The 15041-nt window shown below is 55.1% G+C and overlaps 1 protein-coding gene across 1 annotated transcript in view; it reads right to left on the minus strand.

Moving 5' to 3' along the window:
- The window catches only part of SEPTIN9 (septin 9), a 218731-nt gene that overhangs the window by 187146 nt on the left and 16544 nt on the right, over positions 1 to 15041 (minus strand). Inside the window, exon 2 of the mRNA XM_030827377.1 lies at positions 6473 to 6529. Coding sequence (XP_030683237.1) covers positions 6473 to 6529 — 57 coding nt within the window. The remainder of the gene's footprint in view (positions 1 to 6472; positions 6530 to 15041) is intronic.

Here is a 15041-nt window from a genome sequence, read left to right on the forward strand (position 1 = left end):
GAAGGAGCTCCGTCTTGGACTCCCTCCTGCTGACCCTGCTACTGTACCTGCCAGCAGAGCCGGCCAAGACCCTCCAGGCTGGCCCCAGCCTGGCCCGCCTACAGCCTCCCAAGCAAGACGGATTCCCAGGCTGAGGCCAGTTGCATTCCTCTCCGGAATCTTTCTCCACTTTTTATTGTGCCTCAAGCTTTGGCTGTTCCGAAATAAATACAATCCAGCTATCTCTGCCCTTGGGGCCACTGCGGGGTTTACTGGTGCAAATCGCCTGGGCAGGCCTGTTGCTTTAGGAGTCCTTCCAGGTCAGCGTGGAATGAAACCAAGACAACGGGGAGAAGCAGCCCGGCTGGGCCCAATTCCACTCTCACAGCCTCGTGCTCAGCCATCCGTCCGGGCTGTAGCCTGACAGGAGCTGGAGCTGGCGCTCCATTCCTAGAGGGGGTCCCCGACTGCCCCTGCAGAGCGAGGGAGGTCTGGGGGTGCAGAGGCCAAGGGCCTTGCAGAGTTTGCCCCAGGATCCCCGAGTTTAAGCTTCTCTGCAGCCAACAGAAGACTCCCCCGAGATCGGGTGTCTTTCATCCTGCTTGCTCAGTAGGTGCCCAACAACCGTTCACTGGATAAACAATGAATTTGTGGATCCAACGTGAAGATGATCTAAACCAGCGCCCCCCCCATAGAACTTTCCGCGATGATGTCAATGTTCTGTATCTGCCGTGGTCAATATGGCAGCCACATGTGGCAGTGAACGCTTGCAATGTGGAAGGGCTACCAAGGCAAAGAGTTTCGCATTTATGTTAAATAATTTAAACTTAAATAGTCACAAATGCCCAGTGCCTGCCGTTATACAGACCCTTTTTGTCACCTTCTTCTCCTCCCTAGAGACACTGCATTCACCATCAATTTCTTACCCAGGAGGCAAATGGAGAAAAGCTACTCTTTAGCCAACGCAAAACAAGGCCAATATTTGCATTTTAAGCTAGCTTTTTTGGCCAATTCTCCCAAGCATCTCCTATCAAGGTCAGTCCAGCAATATTTCCTGACTGCCTGCCACGCACCAGGAAAGCATCCCGCCGCAGCTCTGGTCCGAGGCTGTGGAGGACACAGAAATAAGCAAGGCCGAGCTGATAGAAGGGGTGTGACAAGATGGCCCAAAGTCACCCTGAGCCAGCTGGGTCCAGGAGCATGGAAGCCCTGCTTTCCAGAGGACAAGTGGCAACCCATCCAGGGAGGCCGAGCACCTAGAGCCAGGAGCGCAGAAGCAGGGGCTCCAGGCTGGAAAACGGTATCAGGGCCAGGCTGGGCGGCAGCACAAATCCACACTCGAGGCTTGGGGGTGGAAACTAAGGGCTCTGTGAGTAAGAAGACCAGGCCCAGGTCTAATGTAAATGATCGGGTGGAGGGATCCTATCACCCGGTCCCCAGCACAGAGGAGGGAAGCAGTAATCGTCCTCTGAATGTTGGCCATGGACAGGAAGGAGCCACAGCAGGGCAGGGGTGGGGAGGACAGCACCTGCTGGTCCAAGGCGGGATGACGGAGGCCCAACCAAGACATGACCATGACCAGGGCAGCCTGTCCAAGGGTCAGTATGTGGAGAGAGAGTTGATGAGATCTTGGCAGCCTGTTGACCTGGGGGTGCTGGGGAGGCAGAGGTCAAGGTCAACTCTGAGATTTCCTGCTTGCGAACCTGGGTGGGTGGCAAGGCTGACATCAGAGAAATAGAGGAAGAGCGGGTAGCTATGGGTGAGAGACGAAGTAATGAGCTAGGGGCGCCTGCAAGAGCCCAGGGGCAAGGTCCTCGGGCAGCCAAGATGCTGGTGGTCTCTTCCACGACCAGCTCCCTCCACGTGGCACACTTCCGTCTGCATGGCTGGGCATGGGGCACCTGTTCGTCCGACACACTTTGAGCAGCTACTCTGTGCACTGAGGCAACGTGGCATGGTGCCCTGGGGAAATAGCGAGAAGGCACGGCACAGGCCCCACCCTTCTGGCATTTTCTGTCTCCTGGGGATGGTGGCAGTTAAATAAGTGACAGCCAATTGTCGGGAGAGTTGGGCTCTGATTCACCGGGTGGAGCCAGGCACTCCTGCCGGAAGAGGCATGGGAACTGGCATAGGATGAAGGGAGGCAGCGAGCACCAGCCCAGGCCCTGCCCCCACAGGGCCCTTTTTTCACACCTCCTTGTACAGGCGTCCCCTGTGAGGGCAGAGACGCCTGCAGTGCTTGAGGGAGACTTCCTGTGGGCGGGGGTCGTCCATCCACAGCAGCCAGGTGGGGAGGTGCATCAGTGTCCTGTGGCTGCCATAACGGACCACAGCTGTGGGGCTTGAAAAAAATGGAAGCGGGTTCTCTCCCATGCTGGAGGCCAGAGGTCCAAAATCAAGGTGTCAGCAAGGCCACGCTCCCTAGGAAGGCTCTGGGGTGGGGTGGGGGGTACTTCCTTACTTCTTCCCAGGTGCTCCCTGGCCTGGGGCCACATCACTCCACCATCTGCTGCTGCCTTCGCGTGGCTCTTCCCAGTGTGTCTGTGGCCTCTCTGCTTCTTTTAAGGACACCAGTTGTTGGATTTAGGGCCCACCCTAATCCAGAATGACCTCATCTCAAGATCCTTAACTACTTACATCTGCAAAGACTCCATTTCCAACTCCCAGGTCACATTCTGAGGTTTTTGGTGGACACGAGTTTGTGGGGGACACAGTTCAACCTAGGACAGAAGGGATGATGGGGGCACTGGGGAAGAGGCCACACACCCCAGAGGTATTGCAAGATGGAAGAGCAGGACCCAGCGACACGGGATGTCAGTCAGAGGCGTTGGCTGCAAGGATCCCAGCCAGGGTCTGAAGGCCAGAGGGAGGTAGTAAGCTCAGGCACCACTGAGATGAAATGCTCTGTGCACCGTGGGAATCAGGGCAAAAGTCAGCTGGACGCTCAGTCAGGGAGGCGGCTGCCTGAGGCACAGAAAATGGGCGAATATGGGAGAGCCTACCAGAAGGCCACTCGGAAGGGCGCAGTGGTAACACCTAGAAGGGCTGAGAAGCGCGTCTCCACCGCCCAGCCAAACCACCTGGGGAAACACACATTCCCGGCAGCGCTAGTAACAGAGAAGACCTTTGGCGATGTCACCAGTGGGCCACGGGACAGGCAAACTCTGCCTCCCCACACAGAGGAACACTCACTAGCTGCCAAAATAAATGAACCAAGGCTACGTGGACCTGCACGGGTAAGTCTCCACGCCGTCACGTTGTGGGCACAAGCAGGGCAGCCACTGACTCCAGTGAGGCACCAAGGACACGGTGCTGATCGTGGTATTAAAGAGGAGACAGACCTAGGCTGTTCAGACACACGATGCTGATGACCGTATTCAAGAGGAGACCAGGCCGGATGCGGTGGCTCACACCTATAATCCCAGCACTTTCGGAGGCCGAGACAGGAGGATCGCCTGAGGTCAGGAGTTCAAGACCAGCCTGACCAACATGGTGAAACACTGCGTCTACTAAAAACGCAAAAAATTTAGCCGGACATGGTAGCGGGTGCCTGTAATCCCGGCTACTGGGGAGGCTGAGGCAGAAGAATCACTTGAACCCGGGAGGCGGAGGTTGCAGTGGGCCGAGATGGCACCACTGCACTCCAGCCTGGGCGACAGAGCGAGACTCTATCTCAAAAAAAAAAAAGAAAAGAAAAGGAGACCTAGGCTCCTCAGACACACTACTGCCCAGCACAGACATGCCTGCCTGGAGCCAGATCCCAATCCAGAGGGGTGGGCACCGCAGCAGGAGTGGGGCTGGGATGGAGAGGGTCACCCAGGGCTGTGGCTACACCTGCAATGTCTCACTTCTTAAGCATGATGGTGAGTACACAGGTGTTTTGTTACTTTATTCTTTACTTTTGTTTTGTAGCTCTAACAATTCCGTTTTTTTGTTTGTTTGTTTTAAAAAAAGAGAAAGTGTGTGAGCTGACCAAAGGGTTGATCGTGGTGTCATTTAAGCTCTTGCCAGAAACGTCATCCCTGGCCCAGTCCCAAACACAGCCTCGAGAAGAGCCTTCGTCCTTCTGGGGAGGGCAAGAGTCCCAGACATAGGAGATTGGCCAGATGTGGATCTACAGAGAAGTTGGGCTGGGAGGATGGGATGGCAGACAGTCATCTGGGGAGCGTCAAATGGGGAGGCCGGGGATGCTGGGGCGTCTAGGAATGAACTCCTGCCTGGACCAGGGTCTTAGCAGCAGGGAGGCTGGGAGAAAGACAGAAGCCAAGAAGATGAAGAAAGGGTGTCTCGGGCCGGAGCCCACAGAGGCCCACAGAGGGAGGACCCCGTGTGTCAGCAGGCAGTCCCACGCAAACCCAGATTACCAGCTTGCAGCTTTGGGCTTCAGCAAATTATGCCTTAGGCTTCCAAGCTGAGCTGTGATCGTGGCTGCCAAGTGCTGACGGCACAGAACGAGCCAGTCTGCGCAGAGGGAAGCAACCGCCGGGGGAGGCTGTGTCCACGCAGCCCAGGGTGCCAGACTCCCAAGATGCAACCCTCACAAGCACTGGGGGACCCTCCCCACCCATTCCACCAGAAGCTGGCCAATGAGAGGGAGGGAGATGGAGAGGCAGATCAGATGCGGAGCCGGAGAAAAGCTCCCCAGAAACACAGCAGCGGCTGGGCTGTCCAGTGGTTAGTGCCCAACATGACTGCGATGGGCGGAGCCCCTCTCAACCATAGCGCTGAATCATGCAGCTGCCCAGGGGCCTCCAGCCAGAGCATCACCCCCCTCTTCCCACATACAGTCCCATCCTGTACTGCAAAGGGCCTCACATGCACTCACATGGACACGGCATCCCCTCCACTCCCACTACCTGTAAAAAGCCACCCTCTCCACCCTCCAGGCCTGGGGGTGCACAGTCCACGGGCACTGCATCCACCTCTGGAGGGCGGACTTAGGAGGGGTCTGTGCTGTCCCCACAGAAGCAAGCTCAGGATCAGAAGCAGGCTTTGGGTCTAGAATTCTGAGGTCTCAGGTAGCCAGCGTGGTCTGGAACTGTTCAGTTTCATAGCCACTAGCCACACGCAGATATAAGTGGAAATCCACTTAAAATAAATAATTCTATGCAAGTAAATGAGTGAATAAAATAAACGTAAACATTTATACTTCGAGTGTGCAACAGAACCAGGTGGCTAAGCGGCTACCATACAGGATGACGGAGTGCGGATGTATAGAACAGACCCACCATCACAGAAGGTTCTATTAGACGGAGCTGGTCTAGAGCACGGAGGTGGGGGCTCCAGATGGGCACATGCCCTTGCCCCCGCAGGCGCCCTGTCCTGGCAGGATGGCTGTCTCACCTCGTTCTGAAGGCAGCCCTGGTCCACAGGCGCTCTATTTGTGTGGATTTGACTCAGGGTCTGTGTCCTTTGGTAACTTTGTCTCCTCTAGAATGGCTAATTCATGAAGGCACAGTCCCTGCCTGTCTGCCACCACCACCATGATAGCAGCCAGGGGCCTGGCACCCAGTTGGCCCCCAGCACATATGCACATGTGACCACGCCATCTCTGCTCTTCTCAGAGCTCCTCGTCTCCTAGGGGAGGTAAGTCCATTCATTGCTGTGACCCATCATCCTCTCCAAATAGAAAAGCCACTAGATGGGCACCTGTCCCAGCCTGGCCGCTGGAAGTGACAGCCAAGAACGACATAGCCTCCCAGAAACAGAGGCACTATCATGGCCACACTGGGGTCAGGCAGGGGAGATCGAGGACACCCAGTGGGGAGAAGACGACGTGCAGACTCAGCCCCAGGGGGCAAGGGCTGGAGGCAGAGCCCTGACCTCTCTGTCCCACTCCCCTGCCCAGGCTGCACCCGGTGGTTGGTAGAGTCCCTCCAAGCCTATGAGCTGTAACTCCTGTCCTGGACGGCCAGCCCCAGAGCTCTGATGGGTGCATCTGTTTCCCCTCTCTACTGGTTAGTGTGGAAAATTTCCAAACACATGGAAAAAGCAGAAAGAATAGCACAGTGACCACTGCCAGAGGCCCACTTATTTCCTCCTAGATAACACTGGACGTATCTGCTCTATCCTGGAGCGTCTTCCATCCTGCAAGGTTGCAGGGAGCCCAAGGATACTGAACCAGCACCGAGAAGCCCACAGTCAAAGCCACCTGTCCATGGCACGCCTGTCCCCTCAGCACCTCAAACCAAACCATCCAGCCCTATCCATCTCCCATTCTCTCCTCTGTCCCGCACACACAGGCCTGCTCCCTAAGCCTGGGGGTGGCTGCCCCTGCCCTGACAAGGATCATCTCCAGCAGGGCAGCGTCGACAGGCCTGGAAGCCACCTGAGTCAACAGCAGTCAAAGACGGCATCTCCCTGGGAAACAGGCAAGTGGCCCCACTCATCCAAGGAGGCCAGGTGGGGAGGCAGGTCCCAGACCAGAAGAACGAAGGGGCCCACAGCACAAACACGCCCATGAGCTGGGGCCAGGGCGGAGCAAGCCACCTACCTGGGCCACTGGAGTCACCAAGCCTCCGGAGCCTGCCACTGGAGGTCCGCGTGCCTCCTAAAGACAGAGACAAAGGGCAAAGGTCACACAAGGCCACTGGCGCTCTCCCTCCGGGTCGACGGTTAACACCAGGAGTGTCCTCACCTTTGCTCCTGTGTAAGTTCCAGAGCCAGAAACGGGGCCCATCTGGGGGCAGAGGCCCTACTCCCCCAGGTAACCCTGGACCCTGGAGGGATGACAGTCACTGCTATCTGGCTGCTGGGGGGGCTCTGGGCCAAACCTTCACACACCTCCTCCCCCAAGCGCTACTGCCCCTGTTTTGCAGATAAGGAATCTGAGTCTCCAGAGTGTCACTTCCCTGTGGCCACACAGTGAATGAGAGTTGCACACAGGTGAGCCCACGCCCTTCAGACTCCAAACTGGGCTGCACCCAAGCGTGTCTCTGCTGGACGGAGTCTCCTCCTTCCTCCATGTCCATCCGTCTTATGAACCAGGGTTTCCCTGCAACAGGGTCTACAACTCACAGGCCGTCCTGACCCAGCCTCCTTCACTCCCAGGGCTGGGTGCAGCCAGGCTGGATTTGGGGATGGAGTGGGACAGGCTATTTTTACCTTTTGCCCCAGGAGGGAACAAAAACAGAACCTCGGATTAATGCAGCCTCCCGCGGCACGCGCTCCCTCTGCCCACACACAGGCCTCGGCCTGGGGCTGCTCGTTGGAGAGGCTCATGGCAGACAAGTCCTAACTCGAGGAGATTTGCCGAGGTGCTAAGCCGAGCAAACCCGAAAGGCTGCCAGGAGGAGTGGCCCTGGGAGCACAGGCGGCCGCCCCATTGCTGCAGAGCACGGCGCTCTGGGGATGTCCCCTGGGCAATGCCATACAGCCACCCTTCAGAGAGCTTCAGGGACACATAACCAGCCCAGCCCCACCAACAGTGAGACAAGGGATCAGGTAGAGCCAGACACCTCCCTGCATCTGATCACCATGCTGGCTGCTGGTCAAAGATGCCAGTTCCTCCCTGGAACCCTCCAGAGAGGCTCTTGTGGCATTCACCCACCCATTTACCCCATTCACCCATCCATCCATCCATTCACCCATGGAACCCCCCCATCCACCCCACCACCCCTCCACACATCCATCCACCCATCCACCCCATCCACCCAACCCACCTATCCACCCCTTCACCCACCCACCCACCAATCCACCTATCCATTCACCCATCCACCTAATCCACCCATCCATCAACCCATCCACCCATCATCCATCCATCCATCCATTCCACAACCCCACTCTGTGACCAGATGAAAATGGGTGCAGCCAGCTTGTTTCCAAAGGTTCAGAGCTGCGGCAGAGTGACCTGCACACCTGGCCTTCGTGTCCAGCTGCCCAGCCCTGTACCCGTGTTCCATAACTACAGGACACCAGACTCAGCAACTGGCAGCAGAATGAGCACAGTGTGTCCTCCGTGGAACTGGTATCAACAGGGTACCCATCTCTACTAAGCCTGAGCCTCTCTGGTGCTGGGGAGAACCCCGAGATGGGCCCCAATTTTAGTTGAACCCATCCTCCAGGGAAAGCAACACCGTGAGAAATGCGTGTGGCCCAAGGCTCCAAAGAGGGTCCTGACTCCTGGAGTAACCAGGGAGGCTTCATGGAGGTGATGAGGACAAAGCTGAGCCTTTAAGGAGGGGCCGGAGGACGCTGAGCAGGGACACCCACTTCTGCTTGCGAGGGTCTGATGGCAGGCTGTGTGCTGTACCTTAGCTCCGATTCACCCAACCCACAACCCCAGCAGGCAGGTGCTCCCACCCCATTTCACAGAGGAGGAAGCGAGGCCCAGGGCTGGGCAAACTGCCCAAGGTCGCACCACTTGCGGAATTCACCTCCAGCACCCCCAGCCTGCCCCAGCCATGTCCGTGACCTCACCCGGCATCCTCCTCACTGCTAAGCAACAAAAACCCCGCCAGGAAAACCCAGGGGTTCCCGGCCAGTCCCTCCAGACAGAAAAGCAGACCTCGGCGCAGATCTCCAGGAAGCGGGGATAGAGGGGCCAGCATCTGCCTCCCAGAAATGACAGCCCCCTTAAGACCAGGAGAGACGGCCCAGAGTGCAGCTCCGGTGGGCTGCCAGGGACCAGGAGGGGAGGGGAGCGGGGAGGAGGATGAACCTTGCTCCCAAGGCTAATGAGAGGCACACAGTGAGCCTGGACCCTCCAGCGCCAGCTGAGCTCACTTCCACGATGGCCATGGGCACCCCCTTCACACATCTGACTGGAAGCTGCACCGCATATAACGCACACGGGGTCACTATCCCGTTCCACACATCCCCACGCGCACACCATCAGTGCACTACTGGGACATTCTGCTGTCCGGGGCTGAGAGTGAACCAGAGCTCTGCCCATAAATCTAGCACACCCCACTATGGAAACAACGGTGGGGGGGGGGGGGAAGGAGGGGCCGCCCAGCAGAGAACGGGACACACGTTCCTGAGGATGGAGTCACTTCTGGCTGAGACATCTCTGCAGGGGATGCTGGCAACAAAGGCTGCCCTGTCCTCCTCCCTGGGCCAGACGGACACCACCCCTGCCTTCTGCCCCCTGGCACCGGGCAAAAGTAAAATAGAAGAGGTTCCATACAGGTTAAACACCTCAGGGCCTCTTGTCCCTAGGAAACAGGCTGGCCCACTCTCTCCAAACCCAGCATGGGGGTGGAGAAACGGTGGGGAAAACAGCATCTGTCTCAGATTTCTTGGGTGGAGTTTTTGTTTTATTTACAGTTTATTTTTCTGATTTCCCAAAACGGGCGTCTGGTGCCTGGCAGCCCTTGGCACAGAGAAGACGCAAAGCAAACTTCGTTCATAAGAAGGGGGCGAGCGCAGCCTGAGTGTCCCCTGCTCTTGAACAAATTGCCAGGCTCAGCGCAGCTGCCACCGCTGTTCCCAGGAAGGGACCTCTGGCCACGAGCAGCTCCAGTTCAGCTCCTTGGACCTAATTATTCAGGCCTGTGTCTGAGTCCAGCAAGACATCTAACGATTCCGTGGCTCCAGTTGAGAACTGGGTTATCTTTATGTGATTTTAAAATAAAACATACTCAGAAGGAGAGAAGACAATTGAAATCTAGCTGTCTGGAGTCATCCCAGATGAAAGTATTTGAGTTTTGGGAGGCAAAGGAGGCAGGAAAGCCTGGAGTCAGATGATCAGAATTTGAACGCAGACCTCACCAGGCCCTTGCTGTGGGCCCTGGGAGATGACTTCCGTTTCCTGAGTCTCAGCTTCCTTGGGGACAGAGATGGTGCTTACTCATAGGTTATTCCGAGTAAATGAGGTCACATAGTGCAAGTACTAGCACAGTGCCTGGCACAAAATTAAAACTCAATAAGTGATATTATTATTATTATTATTATTACTACTTTTGAGATGGAGTCTTGCTCTGTCACCCAGGTTGGACCGCAGTGGCACGATCTCAGTTCACCACAACCTCCGCCTCCCAGGTTCAAGGTATTCTCCTGCCTCAGCCTCCCAAATAGCTGAGATTACAGGCACCCGCCACCACGCTCCGGCTAATTTTTGTATATTCAGTAGAGACCGAGTTTCACCACGTTGACCAGGCTGGTCTCGAACTGACCTCAAGTGATCTCCTGCCTCAGCCTTCCAAAGTGTTGGGATTGCAGGTGTGAGCCACCGTACCTGGCTGTGATATTATTATTATATCAATATTATAATAGTTGGCCAGGCATGGTGACTCACGCCTGTAATCCCAGCAATTTGGGAGGCTGACGTGGGCTGATGACCTGACGTCAGGAGTTCGAGACCAGCCTGGCCAACATAGGGAAACCCCATCTCTACTAACAATACAAAAATTAGTCAGGCATGGTGGCACGCACCTGTAATCCCAGCTACTCAGGAGGCTGAAGCGGGAGAATCGCTTGGACCCAGGAGACGGAGGTTGCAGTGAGCCGAGATCACACCATTGCACTCCAGCCAGGGCAACAGAGCGAGACTGTCTCAAAAAATAATAATAATAAATAAATAAAACACACTTTGACGAGATATGGCAAAAGACAGCAGAAGGCAGGAGTCCGGGAACCCACCACGGGCCGGCGTTCCAAGCAGAAAGAAATGCAGCGCTCACAAGCCACAGAGCAGGAGCAGGTGCCAAAGACAGGAGACAAGTGGGGCTCCCTGGTCCTGGAGAGCAAAGGGTAAGCCTAGGCAGGAAGAGCAAACTGAGGGCGCCCTGTGCAGCGTCTTCCTTGTGGAGCCAGCTCAGGGCACCGACAGCACAGCCCCTTTCCAGTAGTGGAGACCAGATCAACTGCCCGGTGCCCTCCCTGCTCTTTTGCCCCAATTCCACCAAGTACAGCCCCCTTTGGGCACAGCAGCTTTGCAGGGGTAAACACTGACCCACGTATCTAGGAATCTAGAGGCTTCTCTCCCTTTATTTATTTATTTATTTATTTATTTAGGGATGGAGTCTTGTTCTGTCGCCCATGCTGGAGTGCAATGGCACCAACTTGGCTCCCTGCAACCTCTGCCTCCCAGGTTCGAGTGATTCTCCTGCCTTAGCCTGCTGAGTAGCTGGGATTACAAGCATGCACCACCACGCCCGGCTAATTTTTGTATTTTTAGTAGAGATGGGGTTTCACCATATTGGCCAGGCTGGCCTCGAACTCCTGACCTTGTGATCCTCCCACCTTGGCCTCCCAAAGTGCTGGGATTACAGACGTGAGCCACCACACCCGGCCAGGGGTTTCTCTTAATGGACTTTCCCCAATGCATACAATTTGGGGAACCTAGATATAAGAAAGACATAGAGCACGAAGGTCTTTTATTTGTTTGTTTATTTTCAGAGGTGGGGTCTCAGGTGGCCCAGGCTGGTCTCAAACTCCCGGTCTCAAGCAATCCTCCTGCCTTGGCCTCACGCTGGGATTACAGGCACGAACCACCAAGCTCAGCTATTTTTTCTTTTACCTGGGTTTTTATGCTAGAATCTGGTAAGTCACGAGGTGGAAATGTTTAAACAGGCACTCAGAATCTGAGCAGACCCTATTTGATGTATCATTGTTGTTACTTTAATGATTGAAATGCACCCACCAAACCGGCCTTCTCAAAAAGGTCATTTCAGATCCTTACAGACCCCACCTGTGATGTAAGACAGCCAGTCCAAACCCCTCTGGGGGCTCGAATAGACCAGACTTCTGAATCCCTGGGCAGAGCAGGGATGGGGCTGTCTCAGAGGAGGGTGACACTGCCACACCCCTGCTCTGCCCTGTGCTGACAACGAATGGGGCTTGGACAGTCTCTCCTCTATCCAAAGTCACATGTTCTCAAAAAGGAGCTTTTTAGGATGAGGCATTACGAAAATTCAATTGTGCATAAACATCCATTTTCAATAATGACAGAAGTCATCTACAGAAAAGAATCTATTCCTGGCCGGGCACGGTGGCTCACCCCTGTAATCCCAGCACTTTGAGAGGCCAAGGCAGGCAAATCATCTGAGGTCGGGAGTTCGAGACCAGCCTGACCAACATGGTGAAACCCAGTCTCTAATGAAAATACAAAATTAGCCTTCATGTTTGTAATCCCAGCTACTCAGGAAGCTGAGGCAGGAGAAGCACTTGAGCCCAGGAGGCGGAGGTTGCAGTGAGCCGAGATCGTGCCATTGCACCCCAGCCTGGGTGACAGAGCAAAACTCTGTCTCAAAACAAAACAGAAAAACAAACAAACAAACAAACAAACAAACAAATCGGTTCCCATTTTTTTTCTTGAAACTCCTGAGAGAGGCCAGGTGCAGTGGCTCATGCCTGTAACCTCAGCACTTTGGGAGGCTGAGGTGGGAGGATGGCTTGAGGCTAGGAGTTGGAGATCAGCCTGACCAACACAGCGAGACCCCATCTCTATTCAAAAATAATAAAAGTTTAAAAAGCTCTTGAGATAGCCCCTGGGGGAAAGGTGGGTCATGGAGACCCTCATCCAGGTCATCCGTGCCTCCCCCGTTGTTTCCCGTGGCTCCTTCCCACTTTGAGCCTGGGGTGGGGGCGGTTTTGAGCCGGGGTGGGGGCGCTTTGAGCCTGGGGTGGGGGCGGTTTTGAGCCGGGGGTGGGGGTAGTTTGGGCTGGGATGGGGCGGTCTGAGCCTGGGGTAGGGGTGCTTTGAGCCTGGGGTGGGGGTGCTTTGAGCCTGGGGTTGGGGGCGCTTTGAGCCTAGGGTGGGGATGCTTTGAGCCGGGGTGGGGGCACTTTGAGCCTGGGGTGGGGGTGCTTTGAGACTGGGATGGGGGTGCTTTGAGCCTAGGGTGGGGATGCTTTGAGCCGGGGGAGGGGGCGTCCAGGATGCACAGGCTTCAGTCCCTTTTTCTGAGGCTCAGTTTGCTCACAGGAGCTGTGAAGGGCTGGATCAAAGTCAAAGGTTTAAATTCCAGACTTATCTCCAGACTTAGCGGACAACTAAAATACTCAAGCTTATCTCCAAAGGAAGCTGAGATAAGGAGATAATGGCCACCTCCCTCTTCTCCTCTCCTCTGTCCTTGGCCTCTGCTACCTGGAGTTGTGCCCTGAAGAGGTACACTGGGCACCAGGCCCTCCTGGCCTTGCCCCTACCCCGCCAGGACACAGAGCAACCTTTCCCCACCCTCAAGGCTGACACCTGGGACTGTGGATTAAAGTCAATTTATTCATCCATGAGGGAAGCAACCCCCTTGCCTTGGGAACTTGCTCCTACAGGAGAATAAACACTGTAGAAGGCACTGTTCTCAGTGGTGGCGCACTCCTGTAATCTCAGCTACTCAGGAGGCTGAGGAAGAAGAATCGCTAGAACCCAGGAGGTGGAGGCTGCTGTGAGCCAAGATCATGCCACTGCACTCCAACCTGGGTGAAAAGAGCAAGACTGTCTCAAAAAAAAAAAGAACAGCACCCTGTGTCAAAGTCAGGGGTCCCAGCCACCCTCCCTGTGAAGTGGAAGGGGCACCCACCAGCTCCTGTGAGAAGGGAAGAGTCTACCCAATTATAAAATGCCAACCAAAGGCAGCACACTGGTTCTGGCGCGGTGCCCTTGGCTTGTTTGGGGTAGGAGAAGGGTTAGGGGGAGGGCCAAAAGCCAAAGGCAGCTAGTGGAGATGGCCCCTCTCTTGGTGACCAGCCCCTCTCTTGACAGCAAGCTGACAATAGCATCTGGCTCCCAGGTTGGGGAAGGTGAGATCAGCTCATTCCCGCCCAGGGCCTTGCTCTGCCTGCACGGGCAGCAGGCGTCCACCTCTCCAGAGAGCCCTGCTCATCAAAGGGCATCAGTGCCAGCCAAGGACCCACAGAGCCTCCCTGCAAAGGCTTACCAGTGGGCATTAAGACTCTGGGTCTCACCCATATAGGGTTCTCATATAAAATACAGGATGCTCAGTTAAACCTGGATTTCAGGTAAACAATCAACAATTTTTTTTAAGAGATAGGGATCTTGCTGTGTCACCCGAGCTGGAGCTCAGTGGCATGACCATGGCTTACCTGTAACCTTGAACTCCTAGACTCAAGCAGTCCTCCAACCGTAGCCTCCCGAAGCACTGGGATTGTAGGCATGAGCTACTAAGGCCAGCAAACAATGAATCATTTTTAGGCATAAGTATATCCCAAATGTGATGTGGGATATGCTTATACTAAAAATTAATCCTTGTTTATCTGAAATTCAAACTGAATTCATTGTCGGGGGAGATAATGGAGTGATAATGGAGTGATGGATTGACAGAGGAGCACAGAGACAGCTTTTTTAAACTCTTAGCTGACCAGAGCCTGGCCTTTAGCTCCCTCGGGCCTCCAGAGATGCACTAAGGGTGGAAGCAACCAGGAGGGAGATAAAAACACTGAGGACTGAGTGTTAGCACTGAGCCATGTGGCCTTGGCAGGATTGCCTTTCTCCTGAGCCTCAGCTTCACATGCCACAACTGGCCAACAGTAGCTACACAGTGTCAGAAGCCAATGGCTGGGAGCCTGCTCCAGGAGGTAGGTATCATCGGGATGCAGAGAGTGAGCAGCTTTTAAAGCCAGCCTAGGCCAGGCACAGCAGCTCATGTCTGTAATCCCAGCAGGGAGGCTGAGGCAAGAGGATCACTTGAGCCCAGAAGTTCAAGGCTGCAGTGAGTTGCAATTGCACCACTGCACTCCAGCCTGAGTGACAGAGACTTTGTCTCCAGAATAAATAAAATAAAACAAAACAAAATAATAAAGTCAGCCTGTGTATTGGATTGCATGTCATTCCAAAGCACCCAAAGTGAGAGAGGCCAGGAAGTAATGAGATGCAGAAAGGCAGGGGGAGGAGGTTGACAGGCATCAGAGAAGACAGCTGACCCCCATCTCCATATACCCTTGGGGCATCCTGAGCCCCATTCACACACCCAGGTGAGAATCCCTGCGCTTGTAAAAGCAACCTGAGGCAGAGAGAACCAACAGGAAACCGTCCCATGTCCCAGGTAGGGTTTTCCCATAAACAAGGCTGAGCCGCAGCTCATCACTGCAGCTGAGCTCCCTGCAGCAGCTGTGGTGGGGAAGGCTCCCCAGGAGGTCTGAGTAACCCAGAAACATCCACAGCA

Source organism: Nomascus leucogenys, chromosome 14 (genome assembly GCF_006542625.1).
Source record: "Nomascus leucogenys isolate Asia chromosome 14, Asia_NLE_v1, whole genome shotgun sequence".
NCBI lineage: Eukaryota > Metazoa > Chordata > Mammalia > Primates > Hylobatidae > Nomascus > Nomascus leucogenys.